This window comes from Electrona antarctica (assembly GCF_951216825.1).
Source record: "Electrona antarctica genome assembly, contig: scaffold_157, whole genome shotgun sequence".
In the NCBI taxonomy this organism is placed as follows: domain Eukaryota; kingdom Metazoa; phylum Chordata; class Actinopteri; order Myctophiformes; family Myctophidae; genus Electrona; species Electrona antarctica.
In genome coordinates this window covers 137,550-162,635 of record NW_027637710.1, presented here as the reverse complement: position 1 = coordinate 162,635, position 25,086 = coordinate 137,550, and the positions used below count along the sequence as shown (strand labels likewise).

General features: G+C 49.6%; 1 protein-coding gene across 1 annotated transcript; it reads left to right on the top strand.

Moving 5' to 3' along the window:
* Positions 1 to 973: 973 nt before the first annotated feature.
* nags (N-acetylglutamate synthase) lies at positions 974 to 24,404 on the top strand (the record flags this gene model as incomplete). Its single annotated transcript, XM_079531590.1, has 11 exons — positions 974 to 1,336; positions 11,324 to 11,503; positions 12,801 to 12,940; positions 13,071 to 13,080; positions 13,611 to 13,731; positions 13,778 to 13,970; positions 16,189 to 16,426; positions 16,978 to 17,158; positions 21,793 to 21,964; positions 22,840 to 23,022; positions 24,254 to 24,404. 11 exons carry the CDS (start codon positions 974 to 976, stop codon positions 24,402 to 24,404), a joined length of 1,932 nt encoding a protein of 643 aa, XP_079387716.1.
* Positions 24,405 to 25,086: the final 682 nt, after the last annotated feature.

The following is a 25,086-nucleotide window of genomic DNA, read 5'->3' as shown; positions in this document are numbered from 1 at the left end:
GAGAGAGAGAGAGAGAGAGAGAGAGAGAGAGAGCATGCAGCATGGGCGTAACAGGAGAAGTGCTGACATTGCATCATCATGGTGTGTGTGTGAATGAACAGGACAGACAGACAGCCTGGAATCACACACACTGCATTCTGGAGTCTGGACGGCATGGCAGGACTCTGACTGGGTTCAACTGGTTCAGTGTACTGGGACAGACCAGCGGTTCTACTGGTTCTACTGGGACCAACAGGACTCTGACTGGGTTCAACTGGTTCTACTGGGACCAACAGGACTCTAAGTGGGTTCAACTGGTTCACACTACTGGGACAGACCAGCGGTTCTACTGGATATAGACCAGAGGTTCTACTGGGACAGACCAGCGGACCAGCGGTACCACCATGGCCATCAAGGTCCACAGCAGGCAAGGTTATCATAGTTTTCTATACTTCAAAAGTATTTTTTTCCCCACTTTGTTTTTCAATTTCAGTTCCGTTTTGATTTGGTTTTAAAGTGGGGATTTGCTATAGTTACTTTTTGGTGTTTCTCTTTTTGTAAAGTATACGGTTTTGTTACATGTTTTTTTTAAGACCTTTGGGGGATTTGTGAGATTTAATTTTGTATTTTTACAGTTTTTCATGTGTCTGTGAAAAAAAAGTCGTGAAAATGTGGCGCAAATCTACGCATATATAATTTTTTCAGAGCGAATGTTTTTAACTCAAATCTTTGCTTCTGGGGGAGCGAATGTTTTTAACTCAAATCTTTGCTTCTGGGGGAGGGTCCCTGGAACAACGTTTTCAGATGGGGGTCGGCGGCCAAATACAGATATTATTGAGGGTCCTTGACATGAGCACGACTGACATAGAAACATGCGTTTTTCAGAAAACCGTCAAGATTTAGAAGGGATTTGTAGAATCGTCCTCGGGTCGAAATGGGTTAAAAAATGGTGCTATCGCTACTTTTACTAAATTAAACTACTTCCTGCAGAGCCATGGCACTGGCGGGGCGCTACCTCCACGGCCACTCCCCTCGTCCTCCTCCCCCGACCACCGGGGGCAGCGTTGCGCCCCGACGCCCTCACTGCTGCCCCCAGAGGAGGGCGCTAGACGCCGTGCTGCCGCCGCGGCGCGCGCTGAGCTGGAGACCTGGCGCTCTGCTGCGGGCCGCCTCCTCTTCCTCCTCCTCTGGCCAGGAGGGGGCAGCAGAGGACGACTACGCGGGCCGGCCGCTCATCTACCGCGACGTCAAGACGTTCCTGAGCCGTGTGGGCGGGGACCCGCGCGAGGCGCGCTATTGGCTGACCCAGTTCCAGAGGGCCAGCTCCGCCCAGGCGCCCGCCTTTGCTGTGATAGAGGTAACGCCGATCCGATCCGATCACCAGCGTTGATTTCGTCGACTAAAACTATGACGAAAAATGTTCGTCGACTACCTTTTTTCACTTACAATTTACAATTTACAATTTAGGCATTTAGCAGACGCTCTTAATCCATTTAGCAGACGCTCTTAATCCAGAGCGATTTACATTAGGCAAGAACAAAAAAGCATGGGAATACATCACATATATACAATGCATTTATCATGAAACATGCGTAAGCTAAGAACGTAACTAGAACATATCTATATGACACTATACATATAAACTATACATATATACTATACTATGCTATACATAATGTACTATGAAGTGCTATGACTACATACAATGCAATTTATTGTGCTGTCTACATGACATGCTATAAGTCTGTTTAAAATGCTATCTAAGTCTAAGTAAGTGCTATGGGCCATGATGGAGTCTGAAAAGGTGGGTTTTCAGACTATGGCGGAAGATTGGGAGTGATGCTGCAGTTCTGATTGCAACGGGAAGTGCATTCCACAGTTTTGGGGCCAGAAGGGAGAAGAGTTTGGGACGTGTGGAGCGTTGTCCCGGCGTTTTTAGTGAGGGTACTTCCAGCTTCCCTGCTTTGGCTGATCTGAGTGAGCGGGAGGGTTTGTAGGGTTCAATCATGCTTGCAAGATATAGCGGAGCCATACCTTTGGTTGCTTTGAATGCCAGCATCAGAGTTTTGTATTCTGTGTGGGCAGCGACCGGGAGCCAATGGAGGGAGCGGAGAAGGGGGGTGATAATTTTGGCTGGTTGAAGACCAAGCGAGCTGCGGCATTTTCTGAGGAAAACTACATGGAAACTAAATGAAAACTAAGCTATCATGAATAAAACTATAAGACTAAATATACTGACGATTTCGTCGACAAATAAAAACTAGACTAAAATGTTAGGAAGGGACTAGTGGACAAGAGATCCAGTATAAGTCATTTTACACATGGTTGCATGCTGACGCGCTGCGACGCGTTGTGAGCTTGTAGATCAGCTATATTCAGCAAGTGTAAAAACAGTCATTACGACGGCATCAAGGCCTGCCAAAATGCATTTTAGTCGACCAAATCAACTGTAGATTTAGTCCTAAAGACTAGATTTAGACTAAAATCGCATGACATTTAGTCGACTAAAATTAGGTTTAATTCCACCGACTATATGAATAAAACTAAAATAGAATTTTGTTGCCAAAAACAACACTGCCGATCACGTGATCGTAAATCGGGGGGTCGATCCGATATTTACATTTGTATACAACACGTTTATGGCATGGTATGACCCGGAAAATAAATCCCCGTTCATTTTCCTCATAGACTTTTCAGAAAGTATTTATTTAAAGACGTTTACGCCGCGGACAAAGACAACTCTTGTCGTGACAAATCATTACATTACATTACATTACAGTCATTTAGCAGACGCTTTTATCCAAAGCGACTTACAATAAGTGTATTCAACATAGGTAGGGAACAAAAACTACTAATCACCAGAAGTCTTTAGTGCATTTTCTGCAAAAACAAGCAACCAAGAGTATACCTAGCGCTAATCATGACAATAAACACAATGTTTTGGGCCAAACAAAGAATTAGAAAGTAGAAAAAAAACGGCAGGTTACAACACTTTTTGTTGTTGTTTTTTCTTCTTTGTAATTATTTGTTTGGTCCAAAATATTGTGTTTGTTGTCATGATTTGTCACGACTCGAGTTGGCTTCGTACGACGCTTAAAAGGTCTTTAAATAAATACTGTTTGAAATGTCTATGAGGGAAAATGCATTGGGATTCATTTCCTGGGCCTGGCGTCGTCATGAAAGGGGGCGGGACTGGGCCTGGCGTCGTCATGAAAGGGGGCGGGACTGGGCCTGGCGTCGTCATGAAAGGGTGGCGGGACTGGGCCTGGCGTCGTCATGAAAGGGGGCGGGACTGGGCCTGGCGTCGTCATGAAAGGGGGCGGGACTGGGCCTGGCGTCGTCATGAAAGGGTGGCGGGACTGGGCCTGGCGTCGTCATGAAAGGGGGCGGGACTGGGCCTGGCGTCGTCATGAAAGGGGCGGGACTGGGCCTGGCGTCGTCATGAAAGGGTGGCGGGACTGGGCCTGGCGTCGTCATGAAAGGGGGCGGGACTGGGCCTGGCGTCGTCATGAAAGGGGGCGGGACTGGGCCTGGCGTCGTCATGAAAGGGTGGCGGGACTGGGCCTGGCGTCGTCATGAAAGGGTGGCGGGACTGGGCCTGGCGTCGTCATGAAAGGGTGGCGGGACTGGGCCTGGCGTCGTCATGAAAGGGGGCGGGACTGGGCCTGGCGTCGTCATGAAAGGGGCGGGACTGGGCCTGGCGTCGTCATGAAAGGGTGGCGGGACTGGGCCTGGCGTCGTCATGAAAGGGGGCGGGACTGGGCCTGGCGTCGTCATGAAAGGGGGCGGGACTGGGCCTGGCGTCGTCATGAAAGGGGGCGGGACTGGGCCTGGCGTCGTCATGAAAGGGTGGCGGGACTGGGCCTGGCGTCGTCATGAAAGGGTGGCGGGACTGCGGCGCTCTAAGTACAATATCCAAATCATATTCAGTCTAATATAACTTCATATACGGTAATACCATCTCCTATAGGCGGTGTTCAAACATGAGAATATGTCTCCTTGTCACCTTCCCTTGTCTCCTAGGTGGACAGGACAGTGTTCAAACATGAAGACATGTTTCACAGCCTGTATCCTTGTCTCCTTGTCTCCTAGGTGGACAGGACAGTGTTCCAACATGAAGAGATGGTTCACAGCCTGTCTCCTTGTCTCCTTGTCTCCTAGGTGGACAGGACAGTGTTCCAACATGAAGAGATGGTTCACAGCCTGTCTCCTTGTCCCCTTGTCTCCTAGGTGGACAGGGCAGTGTTCCAACATGAAGAGATGGTCCACAGCCTGTCTCCTTGTCTCCTTGTCTCCTAGGTGGACAGGACAGTGTTCCAACATGAAGAGATGGTTCACAGCCTGTCTCCTTGTCTCCTTGTCTCCTAGGTGGACAGGACAGTGTTCCAACATGAAGAGATGGTTCACAGCCTGTCTCCTTGTCTCCTTGTCTCCTAGGTGGACAGGACAGTGTTCCAACATGAAGAGATGGTTCACAGCCTGTCTCCTTGTCTCCTTGTCTCCTAGGTGGACAGGACAGTGTTCCAACATGAAGATATGGTCCACAGCCTGTCTCCTTGTCTCCTTGTCTCCTAGGTGGACAGGACAGTGTTCCAACATGAAGAGATGGTCCACAGCCTGTCTCCTTGTCTCCTTGTCTCCTAGGTGGACAGGACAGTGTTCCAACATGAAGAGATGGTCCACAGCCTGTCTCCTTGTCTCCTTGTCTCCTAGGTGGACAGGACAGTGTTCCAACATGAAGAGATGGTCCACAGCCTGTCTCCTTGTCTCCTAGGTGGACAGGACAGTGTTCCAACATGAAGAGATGGTTCACAGCCTGTCTCCTTGTCTCCTTGTCTCCTAGGTGGACAGGACAGTGTTCCAACATGAAGAGATGGTCCACAGCCTGTCTCCTTGTCTCCTAGGTGGACAGGACAGTGTTCCAACATGAAGAGATGGTTCACAGCCTGTCTCCTTGTCTCCTTGTCTCCTAGGTGGACAGGACAGTGTTCCAACATGAACAGATGGTCCACAGCCTGTCTCCTTGTCTCCTTGTCTCCTAGGTGGACAGGACAGTGTTCCAACATGAAGAGATGGTCCACAGCCTGTCTCCTTGTCTCCTTGTCTCCTAGGTGGACAGGACAGTGTTCCAACATGAAGAGATGGTTCACAGCCTGTCTCCTTGTCTCCTTGTCTCCTAGGTGGACAGGACAGTGTTCCAACATGAAGAGATGGTTCACAGCCTGTCTCCTTGTCTCCTAGGTGGACAGGACAGTGTTCCAACATGAACAGATGGTCCACAGCCTGTCTCCTTGTCTCCTTGTCTCCTAGGTGGACAGGACAGTGTTCCAACATGAAGAGATGGTCCACAGCCTGTCTCCTTGTCTCCTTGTCTCCTAGGTGGACAGGACAGTGTTCCAACATGAAGAGATGGTCCACAGCCTGTCTCCTTGTCTCCTTGTCTCCTAGGTGGACAGGGCAGTGTTCCAACATGAAGAGATGGTTCACAGCCTGTCTCCTTGTCTCCTAGGTGGACAGGACAGTGTTCCAACATGAAGAGATGGTCCACAGCCTGTCTCCTTGTCTCCTTGTCTCCTAGGTGGACAGGGCAGTGTTCCAACATGAAGAGATGGTTCACAGCCTGTCTCCTTGTCTCCTAGGTGGACAGGACAGTGTTCCAACATGAAGAGATGGTTCACAGCCTGTCTCCTTGTCTCCTTGTCTCCTTGGTGGACAGGACAGTGTTCCAACATGAAGAGATGGTCCACAGCCGGTCTCCTTGTCTCCTAGGTGGACAGGACAGTGTTCCAACATGAAGAGATGGTCCACAGCCTGTCTCCTTGTCTCCTTGTCTCCTAGGTGGACAGGACAGTGTTCCAACATGAAGAGATGGTCCACAGCCTGTCTCCTTGTCTCCTTGTCTCCTAGGTGGACAGGACAGTGTTCCAACATGAAGAGATGGTTCACAGCCTGTCTCCTTGTCTCCTAGGTGGACAGGACAGTGTTCCAACATGAAGAGATGGTCCACAGCCTGTCTCCTTGTCTCCTTGTCTCCTAGGTGGACAGGACAGTGTTCCAACATGAAGAGACGGTCCACAGCCTGTCTCCTTGTCTCCTAGGTGGACAGGACAGTGTTCCAACATGAAGAGATGGTTCACAGCATGTCTCCTTCCCTTGTCTCCTAGGTGGACAGGACAGTGTTCCAACATGAAGAGATGGTCCACAGCCTGTCTCCTTGTCTCCTTGTCTCCTAGGTGGACAGGACAGTGTTCCAACATGAAGAGATGGTTCACAGCCTGTCTCCTTGTCTCCTTGTCTCCTAGGTGGACAGGACAGTGTTCCAACATGAAGAGATGGTTCACAGCCTGTCTCCTTGTCTCCTTGTCTCCTAGGTGGACAGGACAGTGTTCCAACATGAAGAGATGGTCCACAGCCTGTCTCCTTGTCTCCTTGTCTCCTAGGTGGACAGGACAGTGTTCCAACATGAAGAGATGGTTCACAGCCTGTCTCCTTGTCTCCTTGTCTCCTAGGTGGACAGGACAGTGTTCCAACATGAAGAGATGGTCCACAGCCTGTCTCCTTGTCTCCTTGTCTCCTAGTTGGACAGGACAGTGTTCCAACATGAAGAGATGGTTCACAGCCTGTCTCCTTGTCTCCTTGTCTCCTAGGTGGACAGGACAGTGTTCCAACATGAAGAGATGGTTCACAGCCTGTCTCCTTGTCTCCTAGGTGGACAGGACAGTGTTCCAACATGAAGAGATGGTTCACAGCCTGTCTCCTTGTCTCCTTGTCTCCTAGGTGGACAGGGCAGTGTTCCAACATGAAGAGATGGTCCACAGCCTGTCTCCTTGTCTCCTTGTCTCCTAGGTGGACAGGACAGTGTTCAAACATGAAGAGATGGTCCACAGCCTGTCTCCTTGTCTCCTTGTCTCCTAGTGGACAGGACAGTGTTCCAACATGAAGAGATGGTCCACAGCCTGTCTCCTTGTCTCCTTGTCTCCTAGGTGGACAGGACAGTGTTCCAACATGAAGAGATGGTTCACAGCCTGTCTCCTTCCCTTGTCTCCTAGGTGGACAGGACAGTGTTCCAACATGAAGAGATGGTCCACAGCCTGTCTCCTTGTCTCCTTGTCTCCTAGTTGGACAGGACAGTGTTCCAACATGAAGAGATGGTTCACAGCCTGTCTCCTTGTCTCCTTGTCTCCTAGGTGGACAGGACAGTGTTCCAACATGAAGAGATGGTTCACAGCCTGTCTCCTTGTCTCCTAGGTGGACAGGACAGTGTTCCAACATGAAGAGATGGTTCACAGCCTGTCTCCTTGTCTCCTTGTCTCCTAGGTGGACAGGGCAGTGTTCCAACATGAAGAGATGGTCCACAGCCTGTCTCCTTGTCTCCTTGTCTCCTAGGTGGACAGGACAGTGTTCAAACATGAAGAGATGGTCCACAGCCTGTCTCCTTGTCTCCTTGTCTCCTAGTGGACAGGACAGTGTTCCAACATGAAGAGATGGTCCACAGCCTGTCTCCTTGTCTCCTTGTCTCCTAGGTGGACAGGACAGTGTTCCAACATGAAGAGATGGTTCACAGCCTGTCTCCTTCCCTTGTCTCCTAGGTGGACAGGACAGTGTTCCAACATGAAGAGATGGTTCACAGCCTGTCTCCTTGTCTCCTTGTCTCCTAGGTGGACAGGACAGTGTTCCAACATGAAGAGATGGTTCACAGCCTGTCTCCTTGTCTCCTTGTCTCCTAGGTGGACAGGGCAGTGTTCCAACATGAAGAGATGGTTCACAGCCTGTCTCCTTGTCTCCTTGTCTCCTAGGTGGACAGGACAGTGTTCCAACATGAAGAGATGGTTCACAGCCTGTCTCCTTGTCTCCTTGTCTCCTAGGTGGACAGGACAGTGTTCCAACATGAAGAGATGGTTCACAGCCTGTCTCCTTGTCTCCTTGTCTCCTAGGTGGACAGGACAGTGTTCCAACATGAAGAGATGGTTCACAGCCTGTCTCCTTGTCTCCTTGTCTCCTAGGTGGACAGGACAGTGTTCCAACATGAAGAGATGGTTCACAGCCTGTCTCCTTGTCTCCTAGGTGGACAGGACAGTGTTCCAACATGAAGAGATGGTTCACAGCCTGTCTCCTTGTCTCCTTGTCTCCTAGGTGGACAGGGCAGTGTTCCAACATGAAGAGATGGTCCACAGCCTGTCTCCTTGTCTCCTTGTCTCCTAGGTGGACAGGACAGTGTTCCAACATGAAGAGATGGTTCACAGCCTGTCTCCTTGTCTCCTTGTCTCCTAGGTGGACAGGACAGTGTTCCAACATGAAGAGATGGTTCACAGCCTGTCTCCTTGTCTCCTAGGTGGACAGGACAGTGTTCCAACATGAAGAGATGGTTCACAGCCTGTCTCCTTGTCTCCTTGTCTCCTAGGTGGACAGGGCAGTGTTCCAACATGAAGAGATGGTCCACAGCCTGTCTCCTTGTCTCCTTGTCTCCTAGGTGGACAGGACAGTGTTCAAACATGAAGAGATGGTCCACAGCCTGTCTCCTTGTCTCCTTGTCTCCTAGTGGACAGGACAGTGTTCCAACATGAAGAGATGGTCCACAGCCTGTCTCCTTGTCTCCTTGTCTCCTAGGTGGACAGGACAGTGTTCCAACATGAAGAGATGGTTCACAGCATGTCTCCTTCCCTTGTCTCCTAGGTGGACAGGACAGTGTTCCAACATGAAGAGATGGTCCACAGCCTGTCTCCTTGTCTCCTTGTCTCCTAGTTGGACAGGACAGTGTTCCAACATGAAGAGATGGTTCACAGCCTGTCTCCTTGTCTCCTTGTCTCCTAGGTGGACAGGACAGTGTTCCAACATGAAGAGATGGTTCACAGCCTGTCTCCTTGTCTCCTAGGTGGACAGGACAGTGTTCCAACATGAAGAGATGGTTCACAGCCTGTCTCCTTGTCTCCTTGTCTCCTAGGTGGACAGGGCAGTGTTCCAACATGAAGAGATGGTCCACAGCCTGTCTCCTTGTCTCCTTGTCTCCTAGGTGGACAGGACAGTGTTCAAACATGAAGAGATGGTCCACAGCCTGTCTCCTTGTCTCCTTGTCTCCTAGTGGACAGGACAGTGTTCCAACATGAAGAGATGGTCCACAGCCTGTCTCCTTGTCTCCTTGTCTCCTAGGTGGACAGGACAGTGTTCCAACATGAAGAGATGGTTCACAGCCTGTCTCCTTCCCTTGTCTCCTAGGTGGACAGGACAGTGTTCCAACATGAAGAGATGGTTCACAGCCTGTCTCCTTGTCTCCTTGTCTCCTAGGTGGACAGGACAGTGTTCCAACATGAAGAGATGGTTCACAGCCTGTCTCCTTGTCTCCTTGTCTCCTAGGTGGACAGGGCAGTGTTCCAACATGAAGAGATGGTTCACAGCCTGTCTCCTTGTCTCCTTGTCTCCTAGGTGGACAGGACAGTGTTCCAACATGAAGAGATGGTTCACAGCCTGTCTCCTTGTCTCCTTGTCTCCTAGGTGGACAGGACAGTGTTCCAACATGAAGAGATGGTTCACAGCCTGTCTCCTTGTCTCCTTGTCTCCTAGGTGGACAGGACAGTGTTCCAACATGAAGAGATGGTTCACAGCCTGTCTCCTTGTCTCCTTGTCTCCTAGGTGGACAGGACAGTGTTCCAACATGAAGAGATGGTTCACAGCCTGTCTCCTTGTCTCCTTGTCTCCTAGGTGGACAGGACAGTGTTCCAACATGAAGAGATGGTTCACAGCCTGTCTCCTTGTCTCCTAGGTGGACAGGACAGTGTTCCAACATGAAGAGATGGTTCACAGCCTGTCTCCTTGTCTCCTTGTCTCCTAGGTGGACAGGACAGTGTTCCAACATGAAGAGATGGTCCACAGCCTGTCTCCTTGTCTCCTTGTCTCCTAGGTGGACAGGACAGTGTTCCAACATGAAGAGATGGTTCACAGCCTGTCTCCTTGTCTCCTTGTCTCCTAGGTGGACAGGACAGTGTTCCAACATGAAGAGATGGTCCACAGCCTGTCTCCTTGTCTCCTTGTCTCCTAGGTGGACAGGACAGTGTTCCAACATGAAGAGATGGTTCACAGCCTGTCTCCTTGTCTCCTTGTCTCCTAGGTGGACAGGACAGTGTTCCAACATGAAGAGATGGTCCACAGCCTGTCTCCTTGTCTCCTTGTCTCCTAGGTGGATAGGACAGTGTTCCAACATGAAGAGATGGTCCACAGCCTGTCTCCTTGTCTCCTTGTCTCCTAGGTGGACAGGACAGTGTTCCAACATGAAGAGATGGTCCACAGCCTGTCTCCTTGTCTCCTTGTCTCCTAGGTGGACAGGACAGTGTTCCAACATGAAGAGATGGTTCACAACCTGTCTCCTTGTCTCCTTGTCTCCTAGGTGGACAGGACAGTGTTCCAACATGAAGAGATGGTTCACAGCCTGTCTCCTTGTCTCCTTGTCTCCTAGGTGGACAGGACAGTGTTCCAACATGAAGAGATGGTTCACAGCCTGTCTCCTTGTCTCCTTGTCTCCTAGGTGGACAGGACAGTGTTCCAACATGAAGAGATGGTTCACAGCCTGTCTCCTTGTCTCCTTGTCTCCTAGGTGGACAGGACAGTGTTCCAACATGAAGAGATGGTTCACAGCCTGTCTCCTTGTCTCCTTGTCTCCTAGGTGGACAGGACAGTGTTCCAACATGAAGAGATGGTTCACAGCCTGTCTCCTTGTCTCCTTGTCTCCTAGGTGGACAGGACAGTGTTCCAACATGAAGAGATGGTTCACAGCCTGTCTCCTTGTCTCCTTGTCTCCTAGGTGGACAGGACAGTGTTCCAACATGAAGAGATGGTCCACAGCCTGTCTCCTTGTCTCCTTGTCTCCTAGGTGGACAGGACAGTGTTCCAACATGAAGAGATGGTTCACAGCCTGTCTCCTTGTCTCCTTGTCTCCTAGGTGGACAGGACAGTGTTCCAACATGAAGAGATGGTCCACAGCCTGTCTCCTTGTCTCCTTGTCTCCTAGGTGGACAGGACAGTGTTCCAACATGAAGAGATGGTTCACAGCCTGTCTCCTTGTCTCCTTGTCTCCTAGGTGGACAGGACAGTGTTCCAACATGAAGAGATGGTCCACAGCCTGTCTCCTTGTCTCCTTGTCTCCTAGGTGGATAGGACAGTGTTCCAACATGAAGAGATGGTCCACAGCCTGTCTCCTTGTCTCCTTGTCTCCTAGGTGGACAGGACAGTGTTCCAACATGAAGAGATGGTCCACAGCCTGTCTCCTTGTCTCCTTGTCTCCTAGGTGGACAGGACAGTGTTCCAACATGAAGAGATGGTTCACAACCTGTCTCCTTGTCTCCTTGTCTCCTAGGTGGACAGGACAGTGTTCCAACATGAAGAGATGGTCCACAGTCTGGCGTTTGGACTGTCCTTCCTTCAGAGGATGGACATGAAGCCTGTGGTAGTGATGGGACAGAGTGTGGAGGTAATGCCATCCTCCAATAGGACGTTAACGTTTAAAACCCATCCTCCAGAGGGACAGAGTGTGGAGGTAAGGCCATCCTCCAATAGGACGTTAACGTTTAAAACCCATCCTCCAGAGGGACAGAGTGTGGAGGTAAGGCCATCCTCCAATAGGACGTTAACGTTTAAAACCCATCCTCCAGAGGGACAGAGTGTGGAGGTAACGCCATCCTCCAATAGGACGTTAACGTTTAAAACCCATCCTCCAGAGGGACAGAGTGTGGAGGTAAGGCCATCCTCCAATAGGACGTTAACGTTTAAAACCCATCCTCCAGAGGGACAGAGTGTGGAGGTAAGGCCATCCTCCAATATGACGTTAACGTTTAAAACCCATCCTCCAGAGGGACAGAGTGTGGAGGTAAGGCCATCCTCCAATAGGACGTTAACGTTTAAAACCCATCCTCCAGAGGGACAGAGTGTCGAGGTAATGCCATCCTCCAATATGACGTTAACGTTTAAAACCCATCCTCCAGAGGGACAGAGTGTGGAGGTAACGCCATCCTCCAATAGGACGTTAACGTTTAAAACCCATCCTCCAGAGGGACAGAGTGTGGAGGTAACGCCATCCTCCAATAGGACGTTAACGTTTAAAACCCATCCTCCAGAGGGACAGAGTGTCGAGGTAATGCCATCCTCCAATAGGACGTTAACGTTTAAAACCCATCCTCCAGAGGGACAGAGTGTGGAGGTAACGCCATCCTCCAATAGGACGTTAACGTTTAAAACCCATCCTCCAGAGGGACAGAGTGTGGAGGTAACGCCATCCTCCAATAGGACGTTAACGTTTAAAACCCATCCTCCAGAGGGACAGAGTGTGGAGGTAACGCCATCCTCCAATAGGACGCTAAGGTTTAAAACCCATCCTCCAGAGGGACAGAGTGTGGAGGTAACGCCATCCTCCAATAGGACGCTAACGTTTAAAACCCATCCTCCAGAGGGACAGAGTGTGGAGGTAATGCCTATATCCAAATGCCGATAGGGTTCCGCCAAGACCCGCCCTGCAGCAATGTTTAATGTTTAATGTTTAATGCAATTTATTTGTGCCTGTTATACTATTTGTTATACTATTTTTTTGTTGAATTACTGATGACAAAGTTGACAGGAGGAGACAGCAGCAGGTTGCGCGCTCTGCTCGTGCACAAGTAGGCCATTCATGGCCAACTTGCACAAAGCGCAGGTTGGCACCTCGACATAATGCATAGTGCATAATCTAGTTCTTTAATTTTATATATTTCTTCCTGTGAAGCACTTTGGTCAATTTGGGTTGTGTTAAATGTGCGATATATAAATATTGGTTGATTTTATTCGATGGATGTGTCACTCAGGAGGAAGAGGAGGAGCTTAGGAAGAGCAGCTCTCTGATTGGAGAATGCCAGATGTTGAGTGAAGCTCTGCAGAGACTGTCAGCCAATGTCATCCCGTTCTTCTCCGCACACAACTTCCTGAAACTCCTCCCCCAAGACAGGTAACTCCTCCCCTATGACAGGTAACTAAAGACAGGTAATTAATTAAAGTCGTTAAAGACGTCATGGGCTCAGAATGGGTTGGCCAATGCTGTTTGGCTATTTTGAGTCATTTTGTCTGCATCTCCGTAGACACAGAAAGGTAGACGCCTCCTTCGGCTCTGGGCCGTCTGTATCTCCACAGACACAGAAAGGTAGACGCCTCCTTCGGCTCTGGGGCGTCTGTATCTCCTTAGACACAGAAAGGTAGACGCCTCCTTCGGCTCTGGGCCGTCTGTATCTCTAGACACAGAAAGGTAGACGCCTCCTTCGGCTCTGGGGCGTCTGTATCTCCTTAGACACAGAAAGGTAGACGCCTCCTTCAGCTCTGGGCCGTCTGTATCTCTAGACACAGAAAGGTAGACGCATCCTTCGGCTCTGGGGCGTCTGTATCTCCATAGACACAGAAAGGTAGACGTCTCCTTCGGCTGGAGTCGTTGGGGCTGGTGATGTAGGAGACCCTTTGGGCCAACCACAGGTTCTCCCAGTTCTCCTCCCTGCCCCCAAACACAAACATCTTCGTCCCGATGATGGCGGCAGACTAACCTTCTAATGAAGCAGGAGGTGGAGTTCCTCTGGTGTTAATCACAGACCAGACCATTGTGCTTGTGTCCAACTTGTACATGTCATTAGTGCGTCTCCGCTGGAACGGTCCCAGACACCCTGGGTTTGGACCACCTGTGCGAGCTTGTTGCCGATGTAAGACAGCCCTCCCCAGATGTAGACGGCGGAGTCTCCTTCTATGAGCGCGGCTGTGAGTCCGTAGCGCGCGGGGGGGACCTTGCGGTGACGTCCTCCAGGGGACAGCTTCCTCCAGCGCAACGACACCGCGTTGAAGACGCTCACGCTCACGGGCGTCCACTCGATCCTCGCGTCACCCGATCCTCCGAATGCGTACACCTCACGACCCATTGCTACCGTGGCCTGGTGGGTGGCACCCGTCAGCCGCAGCTATAAGACGGGGTCAAGCCCAAAGAGAAAAGAAAAAGTGAGGTCAGTAACCTTTTCTGAGAGATCCCAAAGATACAGAGATCCCATAGATACAGAGATCCCATAGATACAGAGATCCCAAAGATACAGAGATCCAGAGACATTGACAGTTATTTTCAAGTAATGAGATAAATTAATACGGAAAGACAAACATTCATTATTCTTCCGCCATCTACGAACATATTCGGACCCCCCTTTACATCCCCCTTTACGTCCAGGCTCCATTTATCTCCATTAAAAGCATGATTTTCAAAGCCCTGTTTATCTCTAAAGCATCTCTATATGTATTTGTATATGTACAAATTACATATACATATACATAGAGGCATTTCCTTTCCACCTTTCCTTTAATCCACCCGACACTGATCGACATATACGTCACCATCGAAAGCCGATTAATCCACATCTTTATTAGGTCATCATTGAGAGCTAGTTATCCTCCTCAAGGAGTGGTCCCGGGACCACCTGGAACCTCCTCAAGGACCCCCTGGTGGTCCCCGGACCACCTGGAACCTCCTTAAGGACCCCCTGGTGGTCCCGGGACCACCTGGAACCTCCTCAAGGACCTCCTGGTGGTCCCCGGACCACCTGGAACCTCCTTAAGGACCCCCTGGTGGTCCCGGGACCACCTGGAACCTCCTCAAGGACCTCCTGGTGGTCCCCGGACCACCTGGAACCTCCTCAAGGACCCCCTGGTGGTCCCGGGACCACCTGGAACCTCCTCAAGGACCTCCTGGTGGTCCCCGGACCACCTGGAACCTCCTCAAGGACCCCCTGGTGGTCCCGGGACCACCTGGAACCTCCTCAAGGACCTCCTGGTGGTCTCCGCACCACCTGGAACCTCCTCAAGGACCCCCTGGTGGTCCCGGGACCACCTGGAACCTCCTCAAGGACCTCCTGGTGGTCCCCGCACCACCTGGAACCTCCTCAAGGACCTCCTGGTGGTCCCCGGACCACCTGGAACCTCCTCAAGGACCCCCTGGTGGTCCCGGGACCACCTGGGACCTCCTCAAGGAACTCCTGGTGGTCCCCGGACCACCTGGAACCTCCTCAAGGACCCCCTGGTGGTCCCCGGACCACCTGGAACCTCCTCAAGGACCTCCTGGTGGTCCCCGGACAGCCTGGAACCTCCTCAAGGACCTCCTGGTGGTCCCGGGACCACCTGGAACCTCCTCAAGGACCCCCTGGTGGTCCCGGGACCACCTGGAACCTCCTGGTGGTCCCCGGACCACCTGGAACCTCCTCAAGGACCCCCTGGTGGTCCCGGGACCACCTGGAACTTCCTCAAGGACCTCCTGGTGGTCCCCGGACCACCTGGAACCTCCTCAAGGACCTCCTGGTGGTCCCCGGACCACCCATAGAGTATAAAGAAGGATAGAGACTGAACCGGCGCGATAGCCCCGCCCACCCCGCTATTCATGTCAGTGGAAGTTGCTCAGTGGCGTTTTGAAGCACCCGGAAGAACCGTCTACTTCTGCCTTTTTCCGATTTGTGCCCAAAACGCACTCAACGTTAAAGCCCAGCTGCACGGGGTTTCCTCACCATAACTCCACGGGTCCGGCTGCAGTCCCCCCTCTTACCACTAGGGCCCAGTGCTTCAACGTTGGAGAGCCTCACTGGGGGTCCCCGGACCACTGGTTGTGAACCACTAAACCTTTTAGCCCCTCCCCAGTGGTGGAAAGTAACAAAGTACTTTTACTTAAGTACTGTACTTAAGTACAATTTTGAGGAAATTGTATTTGAATTGAGTATTTCCAATTTCCAGTACTTTTACTTCTACTCCACTACGTCTCAGAGCCAAAATGTGTACTTTTACTCCACTACAATTATTTGAAAACTTTAGTTACTAGTTACTTTGGTGATTTTAATTTTGATTAGAAAACATACATTAACCACTTCAACCCTATACATTTCGGCCATTTGAAAATAGCCGATCTACAAGCTCACAACGCGTCGCGTTGCAACGCATTGTGAGCTTGTAGATCGGCTATTTTCAAAAGATTTTGTACACAGTTTGAACTTGTGAAATAGGACATTCTGCAACATGACTACTTTTACTCTTAGTACTTTAAGTACATTTTGATGCCGATACTTTTGTACTTTTACTCAAGTACATTTTCAATTCCGTAACGAAGTAGTTCTAAATTGCAGTATTGGTACTTTTACTTAAGTAAAACAATTGAGTACTTTTTTCCACCACTGCCCCTCCCCTCGGCCACAGGTCGGCCCCGCCATCCTCCTCCTCCTCCTCCGTCGCCGTGGATACGGGCCTGCTGCAGTGGAGCCTGGACTGCGGAGCGATCCCATTGGTCTGCCCCGTGGGGCGGGGCTTGGACGGCCGCTCCGCCGCGCTGGACTCGGTGGAGGTGGTGGCGGCCGTGGCCCGCGCCCTCCGACCTCTGAAGGTCATGTACCTCAACGACACCGGGGGGCTGCACGACACGCGCAAGGTACACGCCGTGTCTGTGTGTGCGTGTGCGTGTGCGTGTGTGCGTGTGCGTGTGCGTGTGCGCGTGCGCGTGCGCGTGTGCGTGTGTGCGTGTGTGTGTGCGTGTGCGCGTGTGTGTGTGTGTGTGCGTGTGTGTGTGTGGTGTGTGTGTGGTGTGTGCGTCAGGCCTGGAATTTCATCCTTTTAGGGGCAAGGCCACTTGGCCTTTAGTGTGGTCAACTTTTTAAGGGCACAAGGCCAAGTGCCAGGGCATGAAGGCCATCAATTAAAAAATGATTTTCCGATGAACATTGGTTCAGAACAGTGCTTCTTAAATAAATAATCACAGCTTTAAATAACAAAATATAAGTAGCTACTGTTGTAAAATATTGTAAACATGTTTTGGGGACCCAGTCCAGAGATGAAAATCATAATGAAATGGATAGACCATTCTATCCCTTTGTTTGCTGTGATTGGTGATTGATGTTCATGTTTTACTCTTATGTACTCAAGATGGAACAATAAAGTACAACCGCGTGTGTGCGTGTGTGCGTGCGTGCGCGTGTGTGCCTGTGTGTCCAGGTGTTAGATCTGGTGTCTCTACCAGCTGACCTTCCCGGTCTGTCCAGCGTGGATTGGCTCCGCCCCTCTCAGAGGCGGAGACTCGTGTCCGTCTCCGCCCTCCTCAACCAGCTGCCAATCGAATCGTCCGCTGTCATCACGTCTGCGAACACACTGCTGACCGAACTGTTCAGTCACAAAGGTACACGCACACACGCACGCACGCACGCACGCACGCACGCACGCACGCACGCACGCACGCACGCACGCACACACACACACACACACACACGCTACACCACAAAGACACCCATGTACCCATAGATAAGAAAGCTAGATGGCTCACCTGCGCTCTGGCCAATGGAGAGCGACGTTGCTACGTGGCTGCCATCTTACCTCGGGGCAGCATAACATTGTGTCTATGGGGCATGTACTTTTAAATAACCACAACTTGCTCAATTTTCAAACGATTTCCAAACGGTTTGGTTTGTTATAAACGTCAGAGACGTCTGCATACTCATATGCTTTTATACGACGTTCATATAAAAATCTAAATTAAGCAGATAAGCGTAATAAACCAACCCGTTTGTAAATCCGTCAAGATTTGAGCGAGTTATTTTGTTTGAGCTGCCATTGAACATACTGTACTGAAGCCCCGAAGCAAGATGGCCGCCGGGTGAACTACGTCAGAGACTCCGCCTTGAGCCATCTAGCCTTTATATATATATATCTATGCATGTACCTGTCCAACTACTTCCTAAATGTCAATGCTGCCCACAATCACAACACCAGAGAGATCACGTGCAACCCAGATTTGTCTCAAACAAGGGGTTAAGTTTGTTTCGCTCCATAATGCCACAAATATGTGGAAAACGCTGTAAACAGTCGTAAACATAAAGGAATGTGAATCCCTAGACTCCTCCAAAACCGCTCTCAAAGAGGGCTGCCATTCCAAACTTGACCCTATAAAAAAGTCAAAATCTTTACTGTCATTAACGCACGCCTGTGTTGGTGCAGGAACCAACCAATTGGAGAGTTCCGTAGGCAGCGCAGCAGGAACCAACCAATTGGAGAGTTCCGTAGGCAGCGCAGCAGTGACATTACTGACAGTAACGCATGAGCCTCCAGTGTAATATTAAGATTATAAAATGTCCCAAGAAAAGCGCTAGCCTAGCCACCCAGCCGGCGACGCTCTGGGAGAGCACAGTTATGATACGGCGTTCCATCATGCTCGTTTGAAGCACGGCTACATGGCTGTTTCAACCAATCAGATTGCTTCCTCGAAACGACCTGTCAAATGTGAGGTGAGTTGCAGTTTAATTTGGTTCTGGAACCCTCTTTAAGACCCCAGACCCGGTCCACTGCTACAATCTGTTATGTTTCAGGTTCTGGGACTCTGTATAAGATAGTGGTTCCCAAAGTGGGGTCCGGGGACCCCCAGGGGTAGTTTGGAACCTAATGGACCATTATGGGTCTGTAACTCTGAGAGTGTATTCATTTGTACACTCTCAGATTTAAATTAACATTAATTTTACAATACAGACCCTATGTTTCAGGTTCTGGGACCCTCTTTAAGACCACAGACCTTATGTTTCAGGTTCTGGGACCCTCTTTAAGACCACAGACCTTATGTTTCAGGTTCTGGGACCCTCTTTAAGACCACAGACCCTATGTTTCAGGTTCTGGGACCCTCTTTAAGACCACAGACCTTATGTTTCAGGTTCTGGGACCCTCTTTAAGACCACAGACCTTATGTTTCAGGTTCTGGGACCCTCTTTAAGACCACAGACCTTATGTTTCAGGTTCTGGGACCCTCTTTAAGACCACATACCTTATGTTTCAGGTTCTGGGACCCTCTTTAAGACCACAGACCTTATGTTTCAGGTTCTGGGACCCTCTTTAAGACCACAGACCCTATGTTTCAGGTTCTGGGACCCTCTTTAAGACCACATACCTTATGTTTCAGGTTCTGGGACCCTCTTTAAGACCACAGACCTTATGTTTCAGGTTCTGGGACCCTGTTTAAGACCACAGACCTTATGTTTCAGGTTCTGGGACCCTCTTTATGACCACGGACCCTATGTTTCAGGTTCTGGGGCCCTCTTTATGACCACGGACCCTATGTTTCAGGTTCTGGGGCCCTCTTTAAGACCACAGACCTTATGTTTCAGGTTCTGGGACCCTCTTTAAGACCACAGACCTCATGTTTCAGGTTCTGGGACCCTCTTTAAGACCACAGACCCTATGTTTCAGGTTCTGGGACCCTCTTTAAGACCACAGACCTTATGTTTCAGGTTCTGGGGCCCTCTTTAAGACCACAGACCTTATGTTTCAGGTTCTGGGACCCTCTTTAAGACCAGAGATCTTATGTTTCAGGTTCTGGGACCCTCTTTAAGACCACATACCTTATGTTTCAGGTTCTGGGACCCTCTTTAAGACCACAGACCTTATGTTTCAGGTTCTGGGACCCTCTTTAAGACCACAGACCCTATGTTTCAGGTTCTGGGACCCTCTTTAAGACCACAGACCCTATGTTTCAGGTTCTGGGACCCTCTTTAAGACCACAGACCTTATGTTTCAGGTTCTGGGACCCTCTTTAAGACCACAGACCTTATTTTTCAGGTTCTGGGACCCTCTTTAAGACCACAGACCTTATGTTTCAGGTTCTGGGACCCTCTTTAAGACCACAGACCTCATGTTTCAGGTTCTGGGGCCCTCTTTATGACCACGGACCCTATGTTTCAGGTTCTGGGACCCTCTTTAAGACCACAGACCTTATGTTTCAGGTTCTGGGACCCTCTTTAAGACCACAGACCTTATGTTTCAGGTTCTGGGACCCTCTTTAAGACCACAGACCCTATGTTTCAGGTTCTGGGACCCTCTTTAAGACCACATACCTTATGTTTCAGGTTCTGGGACCCTCTTTAAGACCACAGACCTTATGTTTCAGGTTCTGGGACCCTGTTTAAGACCACAGACCTTATGTTTCAGGTTCTGGGACCCTCTTTATGACCACGGACCCTATGTTTCAGGTTCTGGGGCCCTCTTTATGACCACGGACCCTATGTTTCAGGTTCTGGGACCCTGTTTAAGACCACAGACCTTATGTTTCAGGTTCTGGGACCCTCTTTATGACCACAGACCTTATGTTTCAGGTTCTGGGACCCTCTTTAAGACCACAGACCTTATGTTTCAGGTTCTGGGACCCTCTTTATGACCACGGACCCTATGTTTCAGGTTCTGGGACCCTCTTTATGACCACAGACCTTATGTTTCAGGTTCTGGGACCCTCTTTAAGACCACAGACCCTATGTTTCAGGTTCTGGGACCCTCTTTATGACCACAGACCTTATGTTTCAGGTTCTGGGACCCTCTTTAAGACCACAGACCTTATGTTTCAGGTTCTGGGACCCTCTTTATGACCACGGACCCTATGTTTCAGGTTCTGGGACCCTCTTTATGACCACAGACCTTATGTTTCAGGTTCTGGGACCCTCTTTAAGACCACAGACCTTATGTTTCAGGTTCTGGGACCCTGTTTAAGACCACAGACCTTATGTTTCAGGTTCTGGGACCCTGTTTAAGACCACAGACCTTATGTTTCAGGTTCTGGGACCCTCTTTAAGACCACAGACCTTATGTTTCAGGTTCTGGGACCCTCTTTAAGACCACAGACCCTATGTTTCAGGTTCTGGGACCCTCTTTAAGACCACAGACCCTATGTTTCAGGTTCTGGGACCCTCTTTAAGACCACAGACCTTATGTTTCAGGTTCTGGGACCCTCTTTAAGACCACAGACCTTATTTTTCAGGTTCTGGGACCCTCTTTAAGACCACAGACCTTATGTTTCAGGTTCTGGGACCCTCTTTAAGACCACAGACCTCATGTTTCAGGTTCTGGGGCCCTCTTTATGACCACGGACCCTATGTTTCAGGTTCTGGGACCCTCTTTAAGACCACAGACCTTATGTTTCAGGTTCTGGGACCCTCTTTAAGACCACAGACCCTATGTTTCAGGTTCTGGGACCCTCTTTAAGACCACATACCTTATGTTTCAGGTTCTGGGACCCTCTTTAAGACCACAGACCTTATGTTTCAGGTTCTGGGACCCTGTTTAAGACCACAGACCTTATGTTTCAGGTTCTGGGACCCTCTTTATGACCACGGACCCTATGTTTCAGGTTCTGGGGCCCTCTTTATGACCACGGACCCTATGTTTCAGGTTCTGGGGCCCTCTTTAAGACCACAGACCTTATGTTTCAGGTTCTGGGACCCTCTTTAAGACCACAGACCGTATGTTTCAGGTTCTGGGACCCTCTTTAAGACCACAGACCTTATGTTTCAGGTTCTGGGACCCTCTTTAAGACCACATACCTTATGTTTCAGGTTCTGGGACCCTGTTTAAGACCACAGACCTTATGTTTCAGGTTCTGGGACCCTCTTTAAGACCACAGACCTTATGTTTCAGGTTCTGGGACCCTCTTTAAGACCACAGACCCTATGTTTCAGGTTCTGGGACCCTGTTTAAGACCACAGACCTTATGTTTCAGGTTCTGGGACCCTCTTTAAGACCACAGACCTTATGTTTCAGGTTCTGGGACCCTCTTTAAGACCACAGACCTTATGTTTCAGGTTCTGGGACCCTCTTTAAGACCACAGACCTTATGTTTCAGGTTCTGGGACCATCTTTAAGACCACAGACCTTATGTTTCAGGTTCTGGGACCCTCTTTAAGACCACAGACCTTATGTTTCAGGTTCTGGGACCCTCTTTAAGACCACAGACCTTATGTTTCAGGTTCTGGGACCCTCTTTATGACCACGGACCCTATGTTTCAGGTTCTGGGACCCTCTTTAAGACGACCGACCCGGTCCACTGCTACAGCTCCCTGGAAGGCATCGACGTGTCTCGTCTTCTGTCACTGATCAACGAGACATTTGAGAAGACCCTGCGGTCCGATTACATCACAACGCTGGAAGGGAGACTGCACTCTGTCTACCTGTCTGAGGGGTGGGTGGGCACGCACACACACACACACTGCACTCTGTCTACCTGTCTGAGGGGTGGGTGGGCACGCACACACACACACACTGCACTCTGTCTACCTGTCTGAGGGGTGGGTGGGCACGCACACACACACACACTGCACTCTGTCTACCTGTCTGAGGGGTGGGTGGGTGGGCTCGCACACACACATACGCGATACGATTTTTTTGCTTCCGATCCCAATACCTTCTGTGTTAACCGATACCAGTGTCGCGATCTCATGTTGTGTTTATAGCTATCTAGCTATATATCTGGTGTTGTGTTTGTAGCTATCTAGCTATATATCTGGTGTTGTGTTTATAGCTATCTAGCTATATATCTGGTGTTGTGTTTATAGCTATCTAGCTATATATCTGGTGTTGTGTTTATAGCTATCTAGCTATATATCTGGTGTTGTGTTTATAGCTATCTAGCTATTTATCTGGTGTTGTGTTTATAGCTATCTAGCTATATATATTGTGTTGTGTTTATAGCTATCTATAGCTATATATCTGGTGTTGTGTTTATAGCTATCTAGCTATATATCTGGTGTTGTGTTTATAGCTATCTAGCTATATATCTGGTGTTGTGTTTATAGCTATCTAGCTATATATCTTGTGTTTATACTATCTAGCTATATATCTTGTGTTTATACTATCTAGCTATATATCTCGTGTTGTGTTTATAGCAGACTCCTCACTCAAATGTCAGCCCCTTCCTTCCCCCTGTGTCGGATCGCTGGTTAGACTGGCATATTCACCAATATGACAAATAAGGGGCCGATCCGATACTTTTCCCAATACCGATACAGTATCGGGACATCTCTACTATGAAGTATAATCAATAACTTTCCGCCTCAGGTACAGTGCAGCAGCCATCATCACCAGGGAGCCGGTCTCCAGTGGGACTCTGTACCTGGAGAAGTTTGTGGTGAGCAGCAGCAAACAAGGCCAGGGAACGAGTCACATCCTCTGGGAGAACATCCGCCACGACCTGGGGAGAATGTTCTGGAGGTCTAAGGCCAGCAACAAGATCAACCCCTGGTACACACGCACGCACGCACGCACGCACGCACGCACGCCCGCACGCCCGCACGCCCGCCCGCACGCACGCACGCACGCACGCACGCACGCACGCACGCACGCACGCACGCACGCACGCAGAGTTTTGGGCAGATCAAATAATTAATAAGAAGAAAAACAAAACAAAAAGTGGTGTACCATGCCCTTTTTTTCTTCTTCTTCTTTCTAATTATTTGATCGGCCCAAATTAACGGGGAATTATTTCCTGGGCCACTCGTCCTTCTGAAAGCGGGCAGGACTGCGACGCTCTATAGAGGGTATGCGCTTGACATCATCGTACCTGGAAGTTATGCGGGAACGCCCACTGAGTGGCACAAACTACGTTTTGGCCTTGACAGCCCATTCATCCAAACAGAAAAGTCCTGTCTGATTGCATTAAACAATGTTAAACTCACCAACATTGCAGCTGTACGAAAAGCTTGAATTATCCTCTTTCTATCTGCAGTTTGTGTTTCATAAACATCCACCATAACACAACATTTTGCTGCCTCCTGCATTATGTGACATTTAGAAACAGTGATTTCCAACGAGCGCTTCCAAACTCCAACACTCCATGCTGCTCAATGTTTTGCCACTCAGTCTAGATGAGGGGGGCGTGTCCTGATGGGAAAATCATGCATGTTGTTATGGAATTGTGCATACTCTCTATACTGGTCAGTATGAAAAAAGAATGAAAAGGTATTTTAACTAATTTATGGCGGCTAACTGTTAGCATAAATCCCAGTTCCAGCTGCCACCATACGCCCCCCGCCCGCCCCCCCCTCCCCACACACACTCGCTACACACACTCGAGTATCATTGGAACACGCACACACCGTTTACCTCTCGTCAGAAGCTCTTACATGGTGGGAGCGTTGCGGTACAAAGGCACAAATTAAATCCGAAATTTGGATGACAGAAAATCCACTAAGGACAGCTCTCCTGGAGTCCGACTTATGGAGGTTTGAATATCCTCCTTTCAACTGCTTTACACCGTGATTATATTTTCAATCCCATAGCTGGAGCGGTGGGGCGTTGCCATATAGGAACCGGACCAATGTTAAACGCTGCGCTGGAACTCAACCATTATATAGACGGAGTATAGGTTGGGGTCCGTATATGGCGCCCCCCTATACGGACATGGGAAAGAAAGAATTAAACATTTCGACGGTAGTTTCTAACCCCTCTTCCCTCCTCCCCCCTCTCCTCCCAGGTATTTTAAACATTGTGACGGTAGCTTCGTGAACGGAGAATGGACCGTGTTCTGGTTCGGCCTGTCAGACATGAGAGACTCCTACGAGCTGGTGGAGTACGCCAAGAGACTCCCTGACTCCTTCACCTCCTCTTCCTCCTCCTCCTCCTGACTCCTTCACCTCCTCCTCCTCCTGACTCCTTCACCTCCTCCTCCTCCTGACTCCTTCACCTCCTCCTCCTCCTTCACCTCCTCTTCCTCCTCCTGACTCCTTCACCTCCTCCTCCTCCTGACTCCTTCACCTCCTCTTCCTCCTCCTCCTCCTGACTCCTTCACCTCCTCCTCCTCCTGACTCCTTCACCTCCTCCTCCTCCTTCACCTCCTCTTCCTCCTCCTCCTCCTGACTACTTCACCTCCTCCTCCTCCTGACTCCTTCACCTCCTCTTCACGGAGCCACCATTTGAAACTAGGGATGTGCCCATGAGACATTTTGGCCGATATCGACTATTTAAAATACATTGACATTTTTTTTTAATTAAGTAATTAAACCCCTCTTTTTCTTTTTTTCTTCTACAAATGGATAAATACCTGCACAAAAATGTAGTATTGATACAACATTGATACGATACATAGTCTGTTTTCTATACTTCGATTCTTGAAATCAAAATCGATGTTTCGATGCAGTTACTATTATCGTTATACACCCCTAACAGAGAACAATATTAACGTAATAATTACTGGGTTTTTGGGACCTCATATTTTCCCACCAATTTGTTCAGGAACATCGACTGTGTTGTTCATTCCTTATATTTACAGAACACAAGGAATAAATAAATACCAGCGCTTCTCCAAAC